The sequence below is a fragment of the Copidosoma floridanum genome, unplaced genomic scaffold (genome assembly GCF_036245765.1).
Source record: "Copidosoma floridanum isolate Cflo_tuat_1 unplaced genomic scaffold, Cflo_Japanese_pri ptg000001l, whole genome shotgun sequence".
NCBI lineage: Eukaryota > Metazoa > Arthropoda > Insecta > Hymenoptera > Encyrtidae > Copidosoma > Copidosoma floridanum.
In genome coordinates, this window is record NW_028321878.1 from 1,097,436 (window position 1) to 1,114,082 (window position 16,647).

The 16,647-nt window shown below is 46.5% G+C and overlaps 1 protein-coding gene across 1 annotated transcript in view; it reads right to left on the bottom strand.

Moving 5' to 3' along the window:
- The window catches only part of Pgant9 (polypeptide N-acetylgalactosaminyltransferase 9), a 43,550-nt gene extending 27,330 nt beyond the window's left edge, over positions 1-16,220 (bottom strand). The window contains exons 1-3 of the mRNA XM_089589219.1: positions 16,169-16,220; positions 279-855; positions 7-205 (exon numbers count right to left, since the gene is read on the bottom strand). Of these exons, the coding sequence (XP_089445345.1) occupies positions 7-205; positions 279-546 (467 nt within the window). The 5' untranslated portion in view covers positions 547-855; positions 16,169-16,220. The remainder of the gene's footprint in view (positions 1-6; positions 206-278; positions 856-16,168) is intronic.
- Between the last annotated feature and the right edge of the window lie 427 nt (positions 16,221-16,647).

The window sequence follows — 16,647 nt, forward strand, 5'->3', positions numbered from 1 at the left end:
ACTCACCAAGCGTCCCGTGGATCCGGCAGTGACCTGTGAACGGAAATGATGTCGCTGGCGTACTGGTTGAAGGCGTTGTTGATCCACCCGTCGTCAACCAGCTTCTTGATTTCAGCGGTGAGGTTGCTCGGCAGGACGACCGGTCTGCCCATCTCACCCGGGCGCGCGAGGTCTTGGTCCTGAGGCGGCACCAACACCCCACCACCTGCCACCCGAAAACCCAAATCATTGGACACGAATGTCGTGGAAAAGCGTGAGAGGGGGAAGAGTGGCCTTACCCTGCTCGGGACCGGCGTGCTCGAGCTTCTTGGACGCGCTGCTGTGCGACTCCCTCCTGGAGCTCTGGGGCACGACGGGCACAAAGCCATTGGCGAAGGCAATGCCTTGCTGGGCCTGCGCCAGGGGCTGCTGCTGTTGGAGGCTCGAGTCGACGACCCCGACGGCAGCCCGGTCCTCGGTGTACAGCAAGAAGCAGACCGTCAGCCACACGGCAGCCGCGAGTATCGCGACCTTGAGCCACAGGCTGCGCCGCCGCGGGAAGGCCATGGCCGTAAACCGAGTCGCCCTTGTGAAACCGGTGGCTGCTATGTACTCGTCCCTCTCGACCGGGTCCCCAAGACCTGCGCGTAATAACTATCTCTCCGGCGACGCTGCTGGTCTCTCTGCGCGTGTACCGTCGTGCCGTTATCTCGTCATGACCGCGGACACCCGCGGCTGGCTAACGAGGCCTGCGGATATAACTCCTGGGCCGGGCTCCTTCTGCTCTGGGCGAACACCGCATGCTCGGCCTGCCTCGATACTGCCACGTCGCTGCTCTTCTAATCTTTCATCTGGTGAGTGGCTGCTCACTGGTATCTGCAAAAAAAAAAAAAAAAACACGGGCTCCCGTTAGCATGTTAAGAGCTGTTAGAGGTTACGTAATATCGAGTACACGGGAAAGCGAGACCGAAATGTATACACGGAGAGATTATTAATTTATGCAGGTACGAGCGATAGCGAGCTTTACTTAACGATCGTGTCACTTGTGCGCGTTTAACGACTCGATGTGTTTGATTTACGATAAGAGTGTTTGGCCCTGTTTCACCGATGTACCTGCACGACTGTTTCCGCAGTCGCGTGCGTCAAAGTCACCCGTCGACCCTTATACCTATACGATGCAAAATATTTTAGATTTACGAGTGAACGGCAAAAACGTCGGTGAAGAAAAAAAGAAACCACAGTATGCAGGTGTACCACACAGTCGATAATATCATGTTATACGTTGCACAAACACACACAGCATAATATATATATATACTTATACGTAAGGTATTGTTTACAAGCTGTACGGTGATGATGAGCGCGAACGTAATAATTGTATGTATTTAAAGCTTCGGGGTCGCGACTGACAAGTGACTTCCTATACACGACGAGACAAGTTGGATGGGACTACCATTTCCCGGATGTTCACGCGTCTCCCCTCTATCGGGCACATTTTTCCTATCAGTCCAGTTATATTTTACCGCCTCTCTCTCTCTCTCTCTGTCGCTCTGTTTTCTCCCATATCTTTTGCCGCGCGCGACTGATTATACGCCGATCTTACGCCTCTCAAGCGCGTATGTGTGTTTTTTTATACGTAGCACCAGCTGCAGCTGTCTCTCTCTTACTTTGTTTCGCTTCGTTTTGCTTCGGCTAATTCAATAATACCCTCCTTTTTTTCATCCCATTAGGTACTACCAAGTATTATTGATACTTGACACGATTTCGTATATTTTCAGCGCGCGGTTCTACAATTGCCGTTCGCACTTGTGAATTTCCCAAAAATAAGTGCCGAAGCGCTTATCGGGATAGCTGATGGGATAGAGAATTACGTACAAAGCTCGACCATAGTATAAGTTAAAAGCTATCGATTCAGCTGCTGGCGATAAGATGGACAGACAAAAAAAAAAAAAAAAAAAAAAAAGACAAGGTTAGTTATACCTACGCAACCAAGCGGTATTTTATAAGAACAACTTGCTGCTGTGTACAAAAAGGACGTAACATGTATACATGTTGATAAATTTCCGGGGTAGTTTGGGATGGCAAGGAATTTGTCCTCCGATGCTATTATGGGTACAGTACGTATATAGGAATAAGAGGAGGAGGGTCGCGGTAATGCGGACCGTTAAAAGCCTTGACAATGAAAAGCCCTGCTCGTTGTGCTCCGTATGATACACATTTACGCGGGAATGGCTGATGCACGAGTGCAGCTGCTCGGGGGCCGCTAATAGAGTAATGGACACTCTCTGCTCCAACCGGAGGTCAGCCCAGTGGCTGGACGCCGGCCAAACAATAAGAAGTCTGATCTACGTGTGTTTGTGTACATTTGCTACCCAGAGATGTTTCACCCCCCCTCGTAGCTAATTGCACCGGCAAGTTTATTACGCGGGTGGCTCTTCCTTTACGAGGCGTGTACGTACGTACGTACGGAGTACCAAAAGTTTGGCAGAGGAGAGAAGACGCGCGCGCGGGCGCTAAAGCGGAAAAAAAGCAGTTTACCCGAGCGCGGATTTTTCCTTGGCGCTGCGGAGGATCGTTTGCGGGAAGAGAGGGAAGGGATGGAGCAAGAAAACGCCGGCCGGAACAAACTGCGAAATATTTATGGGACCGGAGCAGTTATAAAGTTCGCGGGAAACGAGCATAGAATTATAAGTGGTGCCGGTAAGGAATAGCGCCGTTAAGGCGTGATGCTTTACGCCTTTACGAGCACACTTTAACAACATCAGGATTTTTTTTTTTATTTTTTTATTTTATAAATATGTATTAAAATAAGGAACTTGTTGGTTTTCTTCACAAAGCTGATTAATTAGAAAAATATTCTAGTATTTTGAAGTAATACACCTTATAAAGGTGTAATTAATGTCCTGTGCAGGTTTGTTCTGGTCATAAATGTACAGAGGTCGTGCATCACGTGCAAAGGCATGTAGAAAACTTGGACGCAAATTTTTTTCCACGCGTTTTTCAACGAAACATGTAATATAAATTTTTTTTCTTGTTTTTTTTTTTTTTTACTCTAAAAATTCGAAACGGGAGTCAAAAGAATGTCTGCGAAATTTATTAAAAATGACGAATGAATTTTCCAACAAAAAATTTTACTCGAATTACTAAAATGAGTTTCCTCTTCATCTTTCATATTTGTCCTTCGTTCTGCGATATAATATATCCGCGAATACATGAAATGCAAGCTTTTTTCGCGCACATAGCTGGAACCGTCTTTTTTTATTAAAATTGTTGAAAATAACGAACAAAGTAAAACGAATCATTGTCGATTGCGATTCAGGTAAAATATACGTAATTGAAATTCTCGCGAGGTAGATATTAATTTCTGGCAACAACGGCGTATAAATATACAATCGAAAGCTTTTCGTATAATTAACAAACAAGGCAATTTCGAAGGCCCTAAACAAGAGCTGTTGAACGGACGGATCCAGTAATGAAATCCCACTTGTACCTAGTGCTCGAGGTACTCATTAATACATTTGCGAATCAATGGCCCTTTGTTAACGTAACGCACCCTTGGGCGCGGAAAAGGGAAGGCAGGATGAGAGACGAAAAACAAAACAAACAAAAATTGTTCATGTACACGGGATTCATCCCAGAGAGGTGGTATCGCTGTAACGCAAAATCAACGCCGCTGCGTACATTGGAACGCTCTCCCGAGGCAGTGCCGGTTGTATACGCACCAGCATGGCAAAAGACACGGACTAGCAGCACAAAATAATATAACGAGTAGGAGGTTCTGTACAATTGTATGGAGTCCTGCCACCGGCTAATCAAATCCATAAGCTCATCCTCTATTTTCTCTCGTTGTCGTTAATTAATTTTGCCGAATCAGCAGCCCTCCGGAGCATAGTTTTGTATACGCTGCTCGTGGAAATCTTCCGTCTCGCATCTCATTGGTTGCGCGGTCCACCGAAGCAGCCTCGAGTAGATCCCCCTCGCTCCGTAACACACACCTCGTGCACCCACCACCTCTTTGCCGGAGCTCCAGCCATGCTCTTCTCGTCGGGGAACTCGGCTCCTTGTACACGTACTCGCCAGACCGCGTAACGAGAGGCTGCCGTAGCAACAACACCGTGCGGTAAAAAGGGTGAGGAGCGAAAAAAAAGAAAAGAAAATCTTGCCGTGGTATAACGTATAGGTGCTAGAGCGTGGTTAACGCGGAGTTGTTCGGCTCAGCTGACTATATATATTATGTACACGTTGGAACAGAAAGAGAGATAGAGTAATTTTGTTTTTTTATTTTTAAATTCATCCCTCCCTGCTTTTCGTAATACTCTCTCGGGGTTGTAATTGTTTTACAAAATTGCTCTTTCAACTTTTTTAATGCCTTTGTTCTCTTCTTTGAATAACATTAGAGCTCGTTGCAATTTGATGAAATACACGTTTCCGGGTTAATGAAATTACAGGAGCAGGTTAACTGAAATAATTACAATTTCGCTTACAAATTGAAAGCGTAATTGATGGAATGGTCCGGATCACGTGCAATTACCGTTCAGATTTCAATGAAATTTGGCTTATTGTTGATTAACGGTACGAACGGGAAAAAAAAATAGGTTGAAATTTTGCAAACTTCCAAAGCGCGTCGAAAGTGATGATATCGACATTTCGTTAACTGATTCATTCGTTTATTTGCTTAAAAGTCATATACCGACTAAAGGTTTACAAAAATTGTAGGACTGTAAGTACAAAATTGAAATCACATCTTGCATATCTATTTTAAATGTAATCTCAGAGTTAATTTTACACGTGTAGTTCCCCACAGCCACTGTTTCACAGCCTGACGCACGTATACTCGTCAACGTCTTAAGTTAGAGTTATAGCCATGCAAGTACGATAAAACGCACTCTTTAGCTTCAGAGTTAAATTTCAAACTTTGATGTTTGCGTGACCGAATTCGAAAATCTGCTGAATATCCAAAAGTTATCTTTTTGTACATAAAATATACGGTAGCTGATACTACGATGAATCTCGAACGCGATCACGTAGAGCTCGAAATCAGATACCCTAAAACAATACGTTTCTATTGAATTGAAACGATCAAATGAGTAGCGATATAACAGAGTTCCTGGGATGTGTTGGTTTGGCCCAAAGAACCAAATTAAATTGACACGTTTCGATCAGTTGAAAATTTTCATCAACCGGAAAAACGTAAAAACTTGTAATTATGTTAAAAAATACACGTAAAACGGTAGATTATACCGCACATATACCTCAAAAACGAAAAAATAGTTTTCGACTTGTTTTTCACACTGGCCGTGTCCCGCTGCGCTTCATCACCGCGCATTACTTTCAAACTTTGAGCTTTGAAAACAAGCGATTGCTCGCGAGAGCAGCAAAATTTAACAACGCCAGCTTATACGGTTGAAAACAAAAATTTCTTCAAAGCCCCGACAAGTGGAGCGCGCGTAAAAAAGCTTCGGCTCCACAAAAGTGTTGCGATGAAAAAAAAAGAAAAAAAAAAAAAAAAAGGTTTTGTTATTTTATTTTTCACGCGCCCACTTCATTTTCCGGATCGCGAAAAGTACTTGATTCGATATATACACATGGAGCATCGAGTGGCTCTGTCATCCCAGCCACGCATCGATTCTCAAACAAGTTGAATACAGCACCAGTACACATGTATACGCTCATACTCCCAGACAATCTGATACACCCGATGCGTACGGAGCGAAGGGACAACGACACGTGTACGGCAGCGCCGGGGCGGGAGGAATTAAACATTTGTCCCGAGCGACCGAACGCGCACCCGGTAAATATGTTACATTTAGCCCGGCAGGGGGATGAGTTAATTATCCGATGACGGAGGAGGAAAGCGAGCTCTAGCGACCGGTGCCCGCTCTACAATGTACATACACCCGTTGAAACACGCACGGCCCGCACTCGCTAACTCAACTGCACAGCCCAAAATGCATTAGCGTCACGTATATAATTTAGTATACGTACGCAGGGGGTGGGCTCTGCCTGCCGCGCACTGTCATTTTTAATAGTACTTTGTCGCGCGTTGCGCACCAACCACGAGAAACCGGTGACGTGGATGAATCTCCCCCGACTAAAATTGTAGATATCACTGCTCTCCGGCAAAAAAAAAAAGAAAAAAAAGAAAAAAAAAACTATTAGATACCTGATATGAATGATGGAGATTGTATTGAATGGCACCGGAGAATACATGTATGCGTCTCGGATTGTATACATTGGATAAGACGAATTTTCCCGCGGTGGGGAAACCAAGAGCGGGCTCTTATCGTCAGCGGGGGGTACAAGGCTGCAGGTATGGGTAGAAAATGCTGGGACAAGCGAGAAAAAGTAGGTTGAACGCGAAGAACGAATAACGAGAGAAAGAGAGAGGGGGCTTTCGGGTGAGAGAGGGAGATAAGCAGGTATGGCCGGGTGGACGTGTGCTGGGGGCACCTTCTCGAGGGTTTTCAAGCTTCACCGACTCGGCTCGCTTGTACGAGGGGGCAATTAAAGCGGCCACACTCTGGCGCGCCAAGCCGAGAGAGAGAGAGGATGAGACCTCTCGGGCTCACGGAAAACTTTCATATGAATGGCTTTCATTACCTCGCGCGGACTTATTAAAGCCACCTCCGCTGCAACCATACCTGTATGTATGTATATACATACCCGCCGACCCCGGGGTATTAATATCACGTGACGTAGAGGGTTTTGTTGTCTCGACTCCCTCACCCCCCGGCCATCAAAGCCGCCACCGGCGCTTTCTTTCCTTTCTTTGCCCGGAGCTGGGAATTACGACGACCCGACGCGGGAGCTGCCGTCGCGCTAAATATTGGCCGGGGCATGACCCTCTCCCCCACATTTTTCGTGTGGGGATTTCCCTGGGTAAACATTTTATGGCCCTACCTTACGCGGAAGCACGGATTTTTACGCGGCCATCCTTGCGCGGCACAGGCACGTCTGTGACACTTCTTTTTTTTTTTTCAATCTTCCGGCTTGAGTTATCGCGTAGCCGTCTTTTGGTGTCAAAAATGAAAATGTCGGATATAAGCTTGGACCGGGGGAAAAAGGGACAAGTAAATAAAAAATTGATTTGTTGCGCAAAAGTTGACGTTGTTGTTAAACAATGAGAAACTTATACCTATACCGATGAATCACCAGTATATACGCAAATGATTGGGGTGATTGTGTCAAATAATAATAATGGGTAAACAAGTTTTTGCATTCACTGAAATATGACTGATTGTTTAAAATATTGATTTTGACGAGGTGAAGCAAGCCGCTTTTAGAAGAGTAGTTGTGTCATTGGTTAAAAAAGCTCGCTCCACTTACAAACGAGTAAAAATACATTTTTCCGTTGGATATCGCGTGATTTATTAAAATGCACTTTTTTAGGGTGATGTGCGGAAAAACGCTTGATCATCGCGACAGTGTCATCGACTGTCTGCTATTCACGCAGCTGATGACAAAGTGACGTTCATACCCAGCTTCGTTCCAAAAAGTGCATTCGTCGATTTGCAAATTTTTTAACAAAGGGGCCATTACGCTACACGTTTTTAACCAATACAGCGATCAATTCATTTTATATTCAAGAGCTTGAGCTTGACACTAATTCAGGTGTTCGTTTGACAGATTTGGTGACTACACTGATTGTACCTACCTATAAAAACTAAAAAAAGTATAGAATTTTCTATTGTGCTTATAAGAAATTAAATACTTGTGTTCTCCGAAAAAATTGATGAGACAAAAAAATGGCACACGATGACGTCCTTGTGTCCTCGATGGCCTTTTTATTTTTAAGACGCGCTCGAAGGCGCGCAAAAATAGAAAGAAAACAACGAACGGCCCAATTAAACTGCAGACACGTATACAGCCTTGTAAGGTACAATTTGACACGTTTTTACTGTCTAAATGTCGCGGGATTTCGCAAGAGAAACTCATTACGTGAATAATAAATCGGAATGAATCGAGCTTGATTGGTACAGTCGACGAACACAATGTTGCTCTAATAAAGGTATATTTTCCTGTCTTGGATGTATACGCCCGTCGCGTAATCCGCTTTGCACAGTAATTAAATCCGTAAATCCGAGGGACAAATATAACTCTCTCTCTCTCTCTCGCTTTGCCACAATGACATTGGGGTACGGTGATTTGACATTAGTTGCGAGTTACGCGTCGGGCGAGTTCATTCCTCCGAAATACAAGGTGACCAAAATAACCGAGAGACGTGTAAATAACAAACTATCTTTTTTTGTTTGCACATAGATGATGGAAATTCGAGACTCGCGATCAAAGCACGGGGTGCGCGTCGAACTGCAAAGCCCATCATCTCCTCTCCCCCTCCCCTACAGGATAATCAAAACAAATAGAGTGGAGCGGTCGTGGTGTCAGCGCGCAACAGGGCCCTCCGTATATAATCCCATTAATCGCACCCACTGAATTTGAAGGTAATCAAGCCGACGCTTCGCCGTTGAGGGGGAACAAAAAAAAAAAAACCTCCCCCACGGAAAAACAAGAAGAAGCAGACATCGGCGTGCCACGAAGCGTATAAACCAGCGCAGGGTGTACAAGGTATACGTTACATAATAATAAGTCGACGCTTCTTGAATATGAATTATTCCACCTCCCGCGATCCGCAGACGCGGCGAACCCAAAGTGGCCAGCTCACACACACACACGTACTGCCATCTCCCGAAGTATGATGGTGATAATAATATCCCAAAGAGAGTCGCCTCGCGAGTCTCGGCCCCGAGAACCAAACCCCTGGACCGTGAGATTGGAGGCAAGAAGCGCGAGACTCCGTAACGAGCTCACCCTCCCCCCCCGGCCAACCTGCAACCATAACCCTCTCTGGGAATAATCGTGACTCTGCGGGAAAGCGTAACTATACATGTATGTATATGTATATATACCAGCTGAGATTGCGTGATGCGCGGAAAGTGTCCCTTTTTCTTCCGGGCGCCGAGGAGAAATTGAAAGGAGGGAGTTTGGGGGGAACAACTCCTCATCGAGCTATCGAATAAGCAATTATTGGCCCAAACTCGGCGAGCTCCGTATATAATATACATATAGTGTTTGCCCCGGCGATCTACGTACTTACATGTATAGCGTTACATTATCTCTGGCTGATGTTTTTTCACGGCCGACTGCTCCAGCTCGCTGACGCTGAATTTATGTATGCGCCGCTTGTACGGGGAGTGTGCGCGTGTGACGTATGCAGCCGGTGTAGCCGCGATCAGATAATTAAGGATGCAGCCACCAAGAGGGAGGGGGGGGAGGCCAAGTTTATGGAACATAATATATACCGCGCGAGCTGGTACACAGTGGCGCGCCCGTGCATGTAGGGTTAAGATCGATTTTTGCATCCGGGCTCGCCCCCCTCTTTTTTAAGCTGTACTCGAGTAGCTTCTCGTAGCTTCGCCAGAGCTAATCCACGATATGGCTACTTACTTGGTTGGTAGACAAAAAAAAACAAACAACCAACTGCTTTCCACAACATTTTTTTTCCTCCCTCGCGATGGAGAATAAATTTGAGATTGTTGGCAGGATTTTATTTCGTAAATATATATTCGAGAAATTTAGAGAGATCAAGCCGTAGTCGACAAATAAAAGTAAAAATATCATATGATGATGATCTCCTATCATGTAAACGCAAATTTTTTTCTTATCCGCATAAACAGTACAGTGCACCCACAATTGCAAAACCCGGGAAAAACAAGCAAATCAGCAACAACCAGGAGTTCATATGCAGGCAACAATCAAGGAGTGGGTATGTATATGAATAACTGTAAGTATACCAACATTAGCGCTCGTAAGCTCGTAAGCTCGTTAAAAACCGTGCGGGCAAAGTGCTTCTGCCGGGACTGTCAAGGGATTCAAATGCTGGGGGCGATGATTAATTACTCTCGGGAGCTACGGTGCGCCACACATTCCGTTTCCACGCATCATCAGCTTCCCTTTACAGACAAACTCCCACCCACCCCCCATCCACGTATGTACACACACACACACACACGAAATTCTTATTGATTGCCTTGCCGTTCGGTTCGCAGCGACGCAGCAGATATCAAAGCCATATAGATAAATTTGCTGATCAAAGTTCTGCGCGCACCACACAGAGATATTCGATAGAAATCTCGCGGGCTATCTCCAATATCTCTCCGATGGATCCGGGAGTCAAACGCGCTCGTCGCGCCAAACACCTCTGACGGCCCGATACGCATCGCGCGCGCGGGTGAGTAACCCACAGGAACACCGAAAGGAGAAAGAAACGAGAAATATATAATACCCCGGGCAGATTAATCGCCGTACCGGTATATATATGTGTGTGTGTGTGTGTGTGTGTGTGTGTGTGTGTGTGTATAAAGATTACACCCACAGGATGTAGAACAAGGGGAGAGCGATCCCCAGTCTGGCGCGCGTGACGGATGAAATCGTCTTTGGGGCATTTTTTACCCCAGCCGCGTCGACGATTGTAATTTCTCCTCCAGCGAGTGCATGCCCCGCTGTACCCATGTATCTCCCGGCAGATCGGCGCGTGTATACGGACATGTATACCTGTACACGCGTGGTTTCCAAGAGAGAATAAGCCGGTCGGGGAGGTCAATAGCCCGGGCAGCGGGACTGGTTTTAGCAAAGGCCGCCGCGTCGCGTATATCTGGATCGCCTCGCCGATATGCCTGCCGCGCTCACGTGCTCTTCTTTCCTTCTCCGCGTCCGTATATATAGGTATACCACGCGCTATGGCTAATTGTCCCGTGCAAAAAATTGAGCGCGAGCCTTCCCTTTATCCGCCAATATTTAATACTATAGTAGCACGTTGTCGATGGGACGGTTTTTAATGGGCATGACCGGGAAATTTTATCAGCGCGCCGTTTGTGAGATTTGCTTTGGAGAATAGAAAAAAAATAATAATAATAAAAATGGAGCTAAAAGCCACTGTTAATGAGATAATGCGTGCATCAATTTTCCTTCATACTCTGTATGCACAATGCATACCGAGTGCGTGCCTGTAATAACACTTTTTCATCCGTTGCATGCAGGGTACAAAAATCGCGAGGAGCAAAGCAATAACGATGAAATCAATCCATTCGACCCGCGGCTATGTGCGCGGATGGACCCATCAACAGCGTCGACCATTTCCCCCCTGGGGAGGAGGGGCAGCGGCACAGTTACGAAAAATTGCGATTGCCAAGCTCGCCGATACATCACATTTGTCAACACGCACACATCGATTCGGCAAAGTTTTACGATCGCAAAAATTTGCGCGCCCATGAAACGGTAGTCGCGCGCCTCGTTAATCCCCCCCAGCCGGTCGTCAAGGGTCCCTTTGGCGCGCGTTTTTTTTTGTCTTTCTTTATCCCAAAAAAAAAAAAAAAAAAAAAAAAAAGTCTCGTTGTCGCGATGCACGTGCGAGCTGTTTCATACCAACAGCAGCCAAGCCGCGGGCGTTGCAGGGACTCGAGAGAGCTCATCGATCAAAATCCCCAACGAAAAGCTGTTGCTGCATATGGGCGCTCTCGTGTGTTTCGTCGACAGCCGGATATACTCGGCACTCCACGGGCTCTCGAATGTATCGGGCGCTCGTTTTGAAGGGCCACGCGTACACGCGTATATACACACAAGTACCGGCCACTTTGATTATACCGGCGGTGTGGAGTTTAAAAAACGAAAACGCAGCCACACTAGCGGTGATGTCGTGTCAATTATATTTGACCCATACGATCGGGGCTCCATAGGCTGCGGATCAAAGACAAGTGAAAAATATATATTTAAAGTTTTTACGGTACAAGAGCCGAGCGAAAAAACAGCACATTTGAATGTGCTCCCGTGGGTTGGCGTACACATAGGGAGGAGGGCCACCACCACGGCGTAATGAATTTGTCAAACGACTGCACCGGCACGGACGAGCTGATGGTACAACTGTTACCCCTCGAATACATTAACAGAGCGAGTCCTCCCCTTTTCCCGCAGATTAGAGGGATCCCTTCGAGGTTGGGGGAGGAAGAAAAAATGTTGTTCTTGCTCGTTGAACGAGCTAATTGAACGAGCTGGCAGCAGAGACTCGAGGGGTGGGGGGTCACCACGGGTTTTTCTTTCGTTTTCTCGTCGTTCTTCTGTTACCGCGCGACTTGCTTCTGGGTGTATTATACGGGGGGGAGGGGGGAAAGGTGGTAGCGTAGCCAACGGAGGCAGCCAAAAGTTTTTGCCACTCGCGGAAAATTTTACTTGCTAAAACAGTATGCATTTCAAGCGAACGAGGGTGGAGGGGTATAATGTTACATTCATTCGGGACCTCGAATGGAAAATGCCGATCAAAGTGGAGAACTTTACCATTATGCAGGGAACTGTGGATTATGTCGGGAAATTTTCGCTTTCCCCGGCGTATAGGGAGCAGCTGTCGGGTCGATTCGAAGTGGGGCGAATTTTCCACGCGATCGTAGAAAAGTCATGCGTCCCATGCCACCCCCACGAGCGATTCGACACCGTTATTTTATAACCTACCTGTGCGCCCAACAGCACCCATATTCACGCGTAAAATTGAAGGAGCGCGACAATTGTATTCAACGTGAGCTTGAAATAAAAAAGTACGGATGAATCAGAGAAGCGAAGGCTCTTTCACGGGGTGGGTGGAAAAAAGCTCGGGCTGTACTTGCAGAGCTTGCGGACGGGAGCGCGAAACGAGCAGCGCCTCTGCAGCCGGTGGGAGAAAAACAGAAGGCCAAAGGGAGACGGACGGGAAAAAAAGCCCCGGCTCGAGAGATCTCATCCTTGCCCCGTACCGCGTCTATTGGCCATTTTTCCTTCCCCGGCCACTCCTTTTTTTTCCTTTTCTTGTTCCCTCCCTCTCCTCCGGACTTTGAATGTTTCAGGGAACCGTGAATAATGACAGGGCGGAAAAAAAGAGGCCGCTGCACTCGCAACTCGACAGATTTGTAAGAAATGATAATAATTACGGCGCATGGATCGTTATAAATATGTAGTAGAGGAGAGGAGGAAAAGGAGGGGTGCTTTTTCTGACTTTTATTCTGCGAGCTTGCACGTGTATACGTGTATAAGTGGAGAGAGCGGAGAATTTTCGGTAACGCAAAGGAACTCTTTGGTGTTTTTTTTTCCTTTTTGTTTATTCTCGTCCTTTCGATTCGTGCAACATTCAAAGTTGTCAATTTGATCGTAATGCAACCGCGGTCTAACAACCGAGACAATAAGTGTCGGATGATTGTCACGAGAATGAAGCGATCTCGTGAATAATGAACTTGTACGATTGAAGCCAGTCACAAAGTAATCAATTACTCGCGTCTGGTGGAGGCAAGGATCGAGCGAAAATGTTGCCGGGAAAGTCAATAAGGGAGAAGATAAAAGTCTCGCGTATTTAACGAGGCGCACTTTATTTTCGAGCGAAATGTCAGAAAACTCGGCTCGACAGCCGACGTGTATAATATACGGTGACTCGATTTCGAGAGGATCAATCAATCTGCTCGGGACAGGCTATAAAACACATATATACTCGAAAGTCAAACTCACGGAATTCCCATCAAGGATGAGAGATCGCGCTTTTGGAGATTTAGCCTCGTTGGAAATAAAATCAATACACCCGCTCGCCTGTCATAAAAATCGGCGGCTTTGTCTACGCGGGTCTGAACGGGAAAGGATCACCAAGACTATACATATCATTTCACATACATCCAAAGGAATATTTGTTTTGTCACTATTGAACAAAGTAAAGAAAAAAATAATCCACTGCGGGTTGAAAGAAAAAAAAAAAAACTAATGTACATAGAGCTCTCGTGCACACTGGTTCGGAGTACCCACGAAGAGAAAACCAAATACTGGGGCCAGCTAATTTTTGTTGGCTGATGATCTGGTTGCTTGATAGCAGACGGTAAAACAGCCGCAAAACAGATGTGACAAATGTACTCGGTGCAAACAGGCCACGGAGTCAGAGAAAAAGAAACTCGTATAGAAAAGGGTCGAAAAAGCAGTATAGTGGAGGCAGAAGGGAGAGAGCAAACCAAAACGGCTCTGTGCGGCTTTTACCCGTGCACACCCGATTAAACTTTAGCACGTTGTCGTGAGGTGTATGTAGGTACCGTCGGACCAGCAAGTGCGCACATCAAAGAGGGACACAAATACACATATACGCCTTACTGTTTGGCGTTTCAATTTTCGATCTCGTCGCACAGTGGATGTAACGTTTGGTGCGGCCAAAGATCTCGTGCCATCTCAATAAACGGCGATCAATTAGGTATACATGCAGAATTAGCACAATCCAGTTAACGCGGAGTCTACGATGTTGACAGGTTGTCGAGTATAAACCGCCGCTTGTGACTATACATTGTTGTAGGGGTAGAGCACGAACGCTATATACTATTGGTTATTTGGAGAAGCTCGAGACATTCGGTACATCACATGGAATAATAAATAAATACGACACCCGTGACGTATTTATACGTCGGAGGGGAGTACACGTGTCGAGCAAGAAGTGATAAATTTACACGTACTACTTCTCGGCTTACCCGAAGCTTTTGTTTTCCATGACAAAAATAAAAGCCGATTGTTAAAACATTTGGTACATACAGTTGCGGAACAAGCTACTCTACATCAAAATATTCGTATAAGATTCAACGGTACGGGTGCTCCAAAAGACAAGAAGAAGAAAAAAAATAAAATGACACAATACGACGTAATGTCACGAAAGCGTGCCACGAAAGAAGAAGCTGCGTTTGTATTTGTATATATATGTAAAGCACGCACGCACATGCCTCGAGTGGAGAGCTCATTTGCGCGATTCGGCACGTGTGTGTAAATGTACGTGGCAAAGGGCTTTGCAGTGCGGCGAGCAAACTTTCCAAGGCGGACGGGGCGAAGTAAAAAAAAAAAAAAAAAAAAAAAAAAAAAGCCGGGGTCGTCACATCGCAAAGGGGTACAGAGGAAAAAAAAAAAAAAAAAAAAAAAAAAACCTCGGGGAAGGGAAATTTGGGGGACGCGCACTTCCGAGGCTTTTTCTTTGCCTCCGTCGATAGGCTGCAGAGGCGCCCTTTCTTTCCCAGCACCGCGTATAATGTAATGCACGGTTCACTGCAGCTTAGGCACATAACAGCTAAGCACAGCCAGAGAGAGAGAGAGAGAGGAGCGCCAAAACGGGGGAGGAAGAGCGGTAGGCAAAGCGAGAGTGGGCGAACGAAAGCTTCCTTCCTGCACGAGCGGCTGGGGCCCCTTTGTCCAGGACCGCGCACAAAGGGAATGTACAGACGCGTTCGCACCGACCCCCTCCCCCCTCCTTGCCCGTGGTGTGGTACATGTATATACACTCGCTACAAAGTCGATGAGTCGCTGTACCCATACACCACACGCGAAAGCTCTCTATATTTGCGGAAAGCTCCGTAGCCGTGTTTGTCGACAAGCGCGCGAGAAGCTCTGTTTTAAGTTGCGACGTGTATACGAGAAAGGCAGCCCCTGCACGTGCGTGCATCCATCGGGGGAAACCGCGCTTCTTTGTTTCCGAGGCGTCTCCCGTGTACTTATACGTTTGTATGTAAGGCAGCGAGAGCGAGCTCGGTCGGATGGATACTGCGTATTTTCTCTTGTTCCAACGCGCGGCGAGTGGTTCGTGTATGAAGAAAAATTAAGAGCGCGAGGTGGTGGGTGCGGGGGACCTGCTGATGCTGCTTCCGAGATGAAAAATGGTCCGGGGGAAGAAAAATTGCCCGAAGAAAGGAATCCGAGCTACCGGAGGAAAGGTACACCACTCCCGCTGTAATAATACTAGGTTTCCTCGTTGCAGCCCCCGGCTACGTCGTTTTATTGAAAAATCCCTACCCCCCTCTCGCTCGACAACATTTGCAGAGAGGATACTACTACTACTACTAGCACTCTCTTCTTTGATGATACACGATAAAAAGGACTCGTTACGAGGGAGGGGCGTATTCGCCCACCTGGGCTCGAAATGCCAACTACTTCTACGGCCGACGAGTAGATTAAATTCCAGCCGCGGATCCGCCAACTGATCCCAGAGCATTGCCTGCTTGAGACATAATATCTCGTAGGGTAGCCCTTTTAGGAATTTTGCCGAGCCACGTGGGACGATTCCCCTCCCTGCCACCCTAGTCGAGAACAATATATCAAGGGGGCGAGGGTAAAGCTCGCTACAGTTGCTTTTGGCACGTGATAAAAATTATTATTTGCAAAAACTCACCTTTCGATGTGTGATCCCCCCCGGGTGGCCAGCAGCAATTGCATACGATGCTGAAACAAAAAACAAATAAAAGGTAGGTAAATTATATTTATTACCATCGTAAATGAAAAGTAAAAATACAATTTAAAAAAAAGTATTTATCGTGTGGCATAGGTGATAAAGAGCTTCCGATGGGCCAACCGTATAAAGAGGCTCCTGTCGATTATTTCGAGCGACTGAACTTTGGGTATTTGGCTTTATACATGGCACCTCGTACACACGCCGGAAGCCAATTTTCCGATTGGAGCTCATACTTTATACGAGCATCGACAAAAGCTGAGCGCCCTAGGAGGGCGAAAAACTGCCGAGGGTTTTGAAAAGCTAGCAACTCGAGGGGATAAATTCTTGCGGCTCGAGGGGGTGGGGAGGGAGCTCTTTGACGCGCCGAACAATGACGAGAAAAGGAGTTACTCTCGAGCCGCGTCACCTGCAGCAACGCT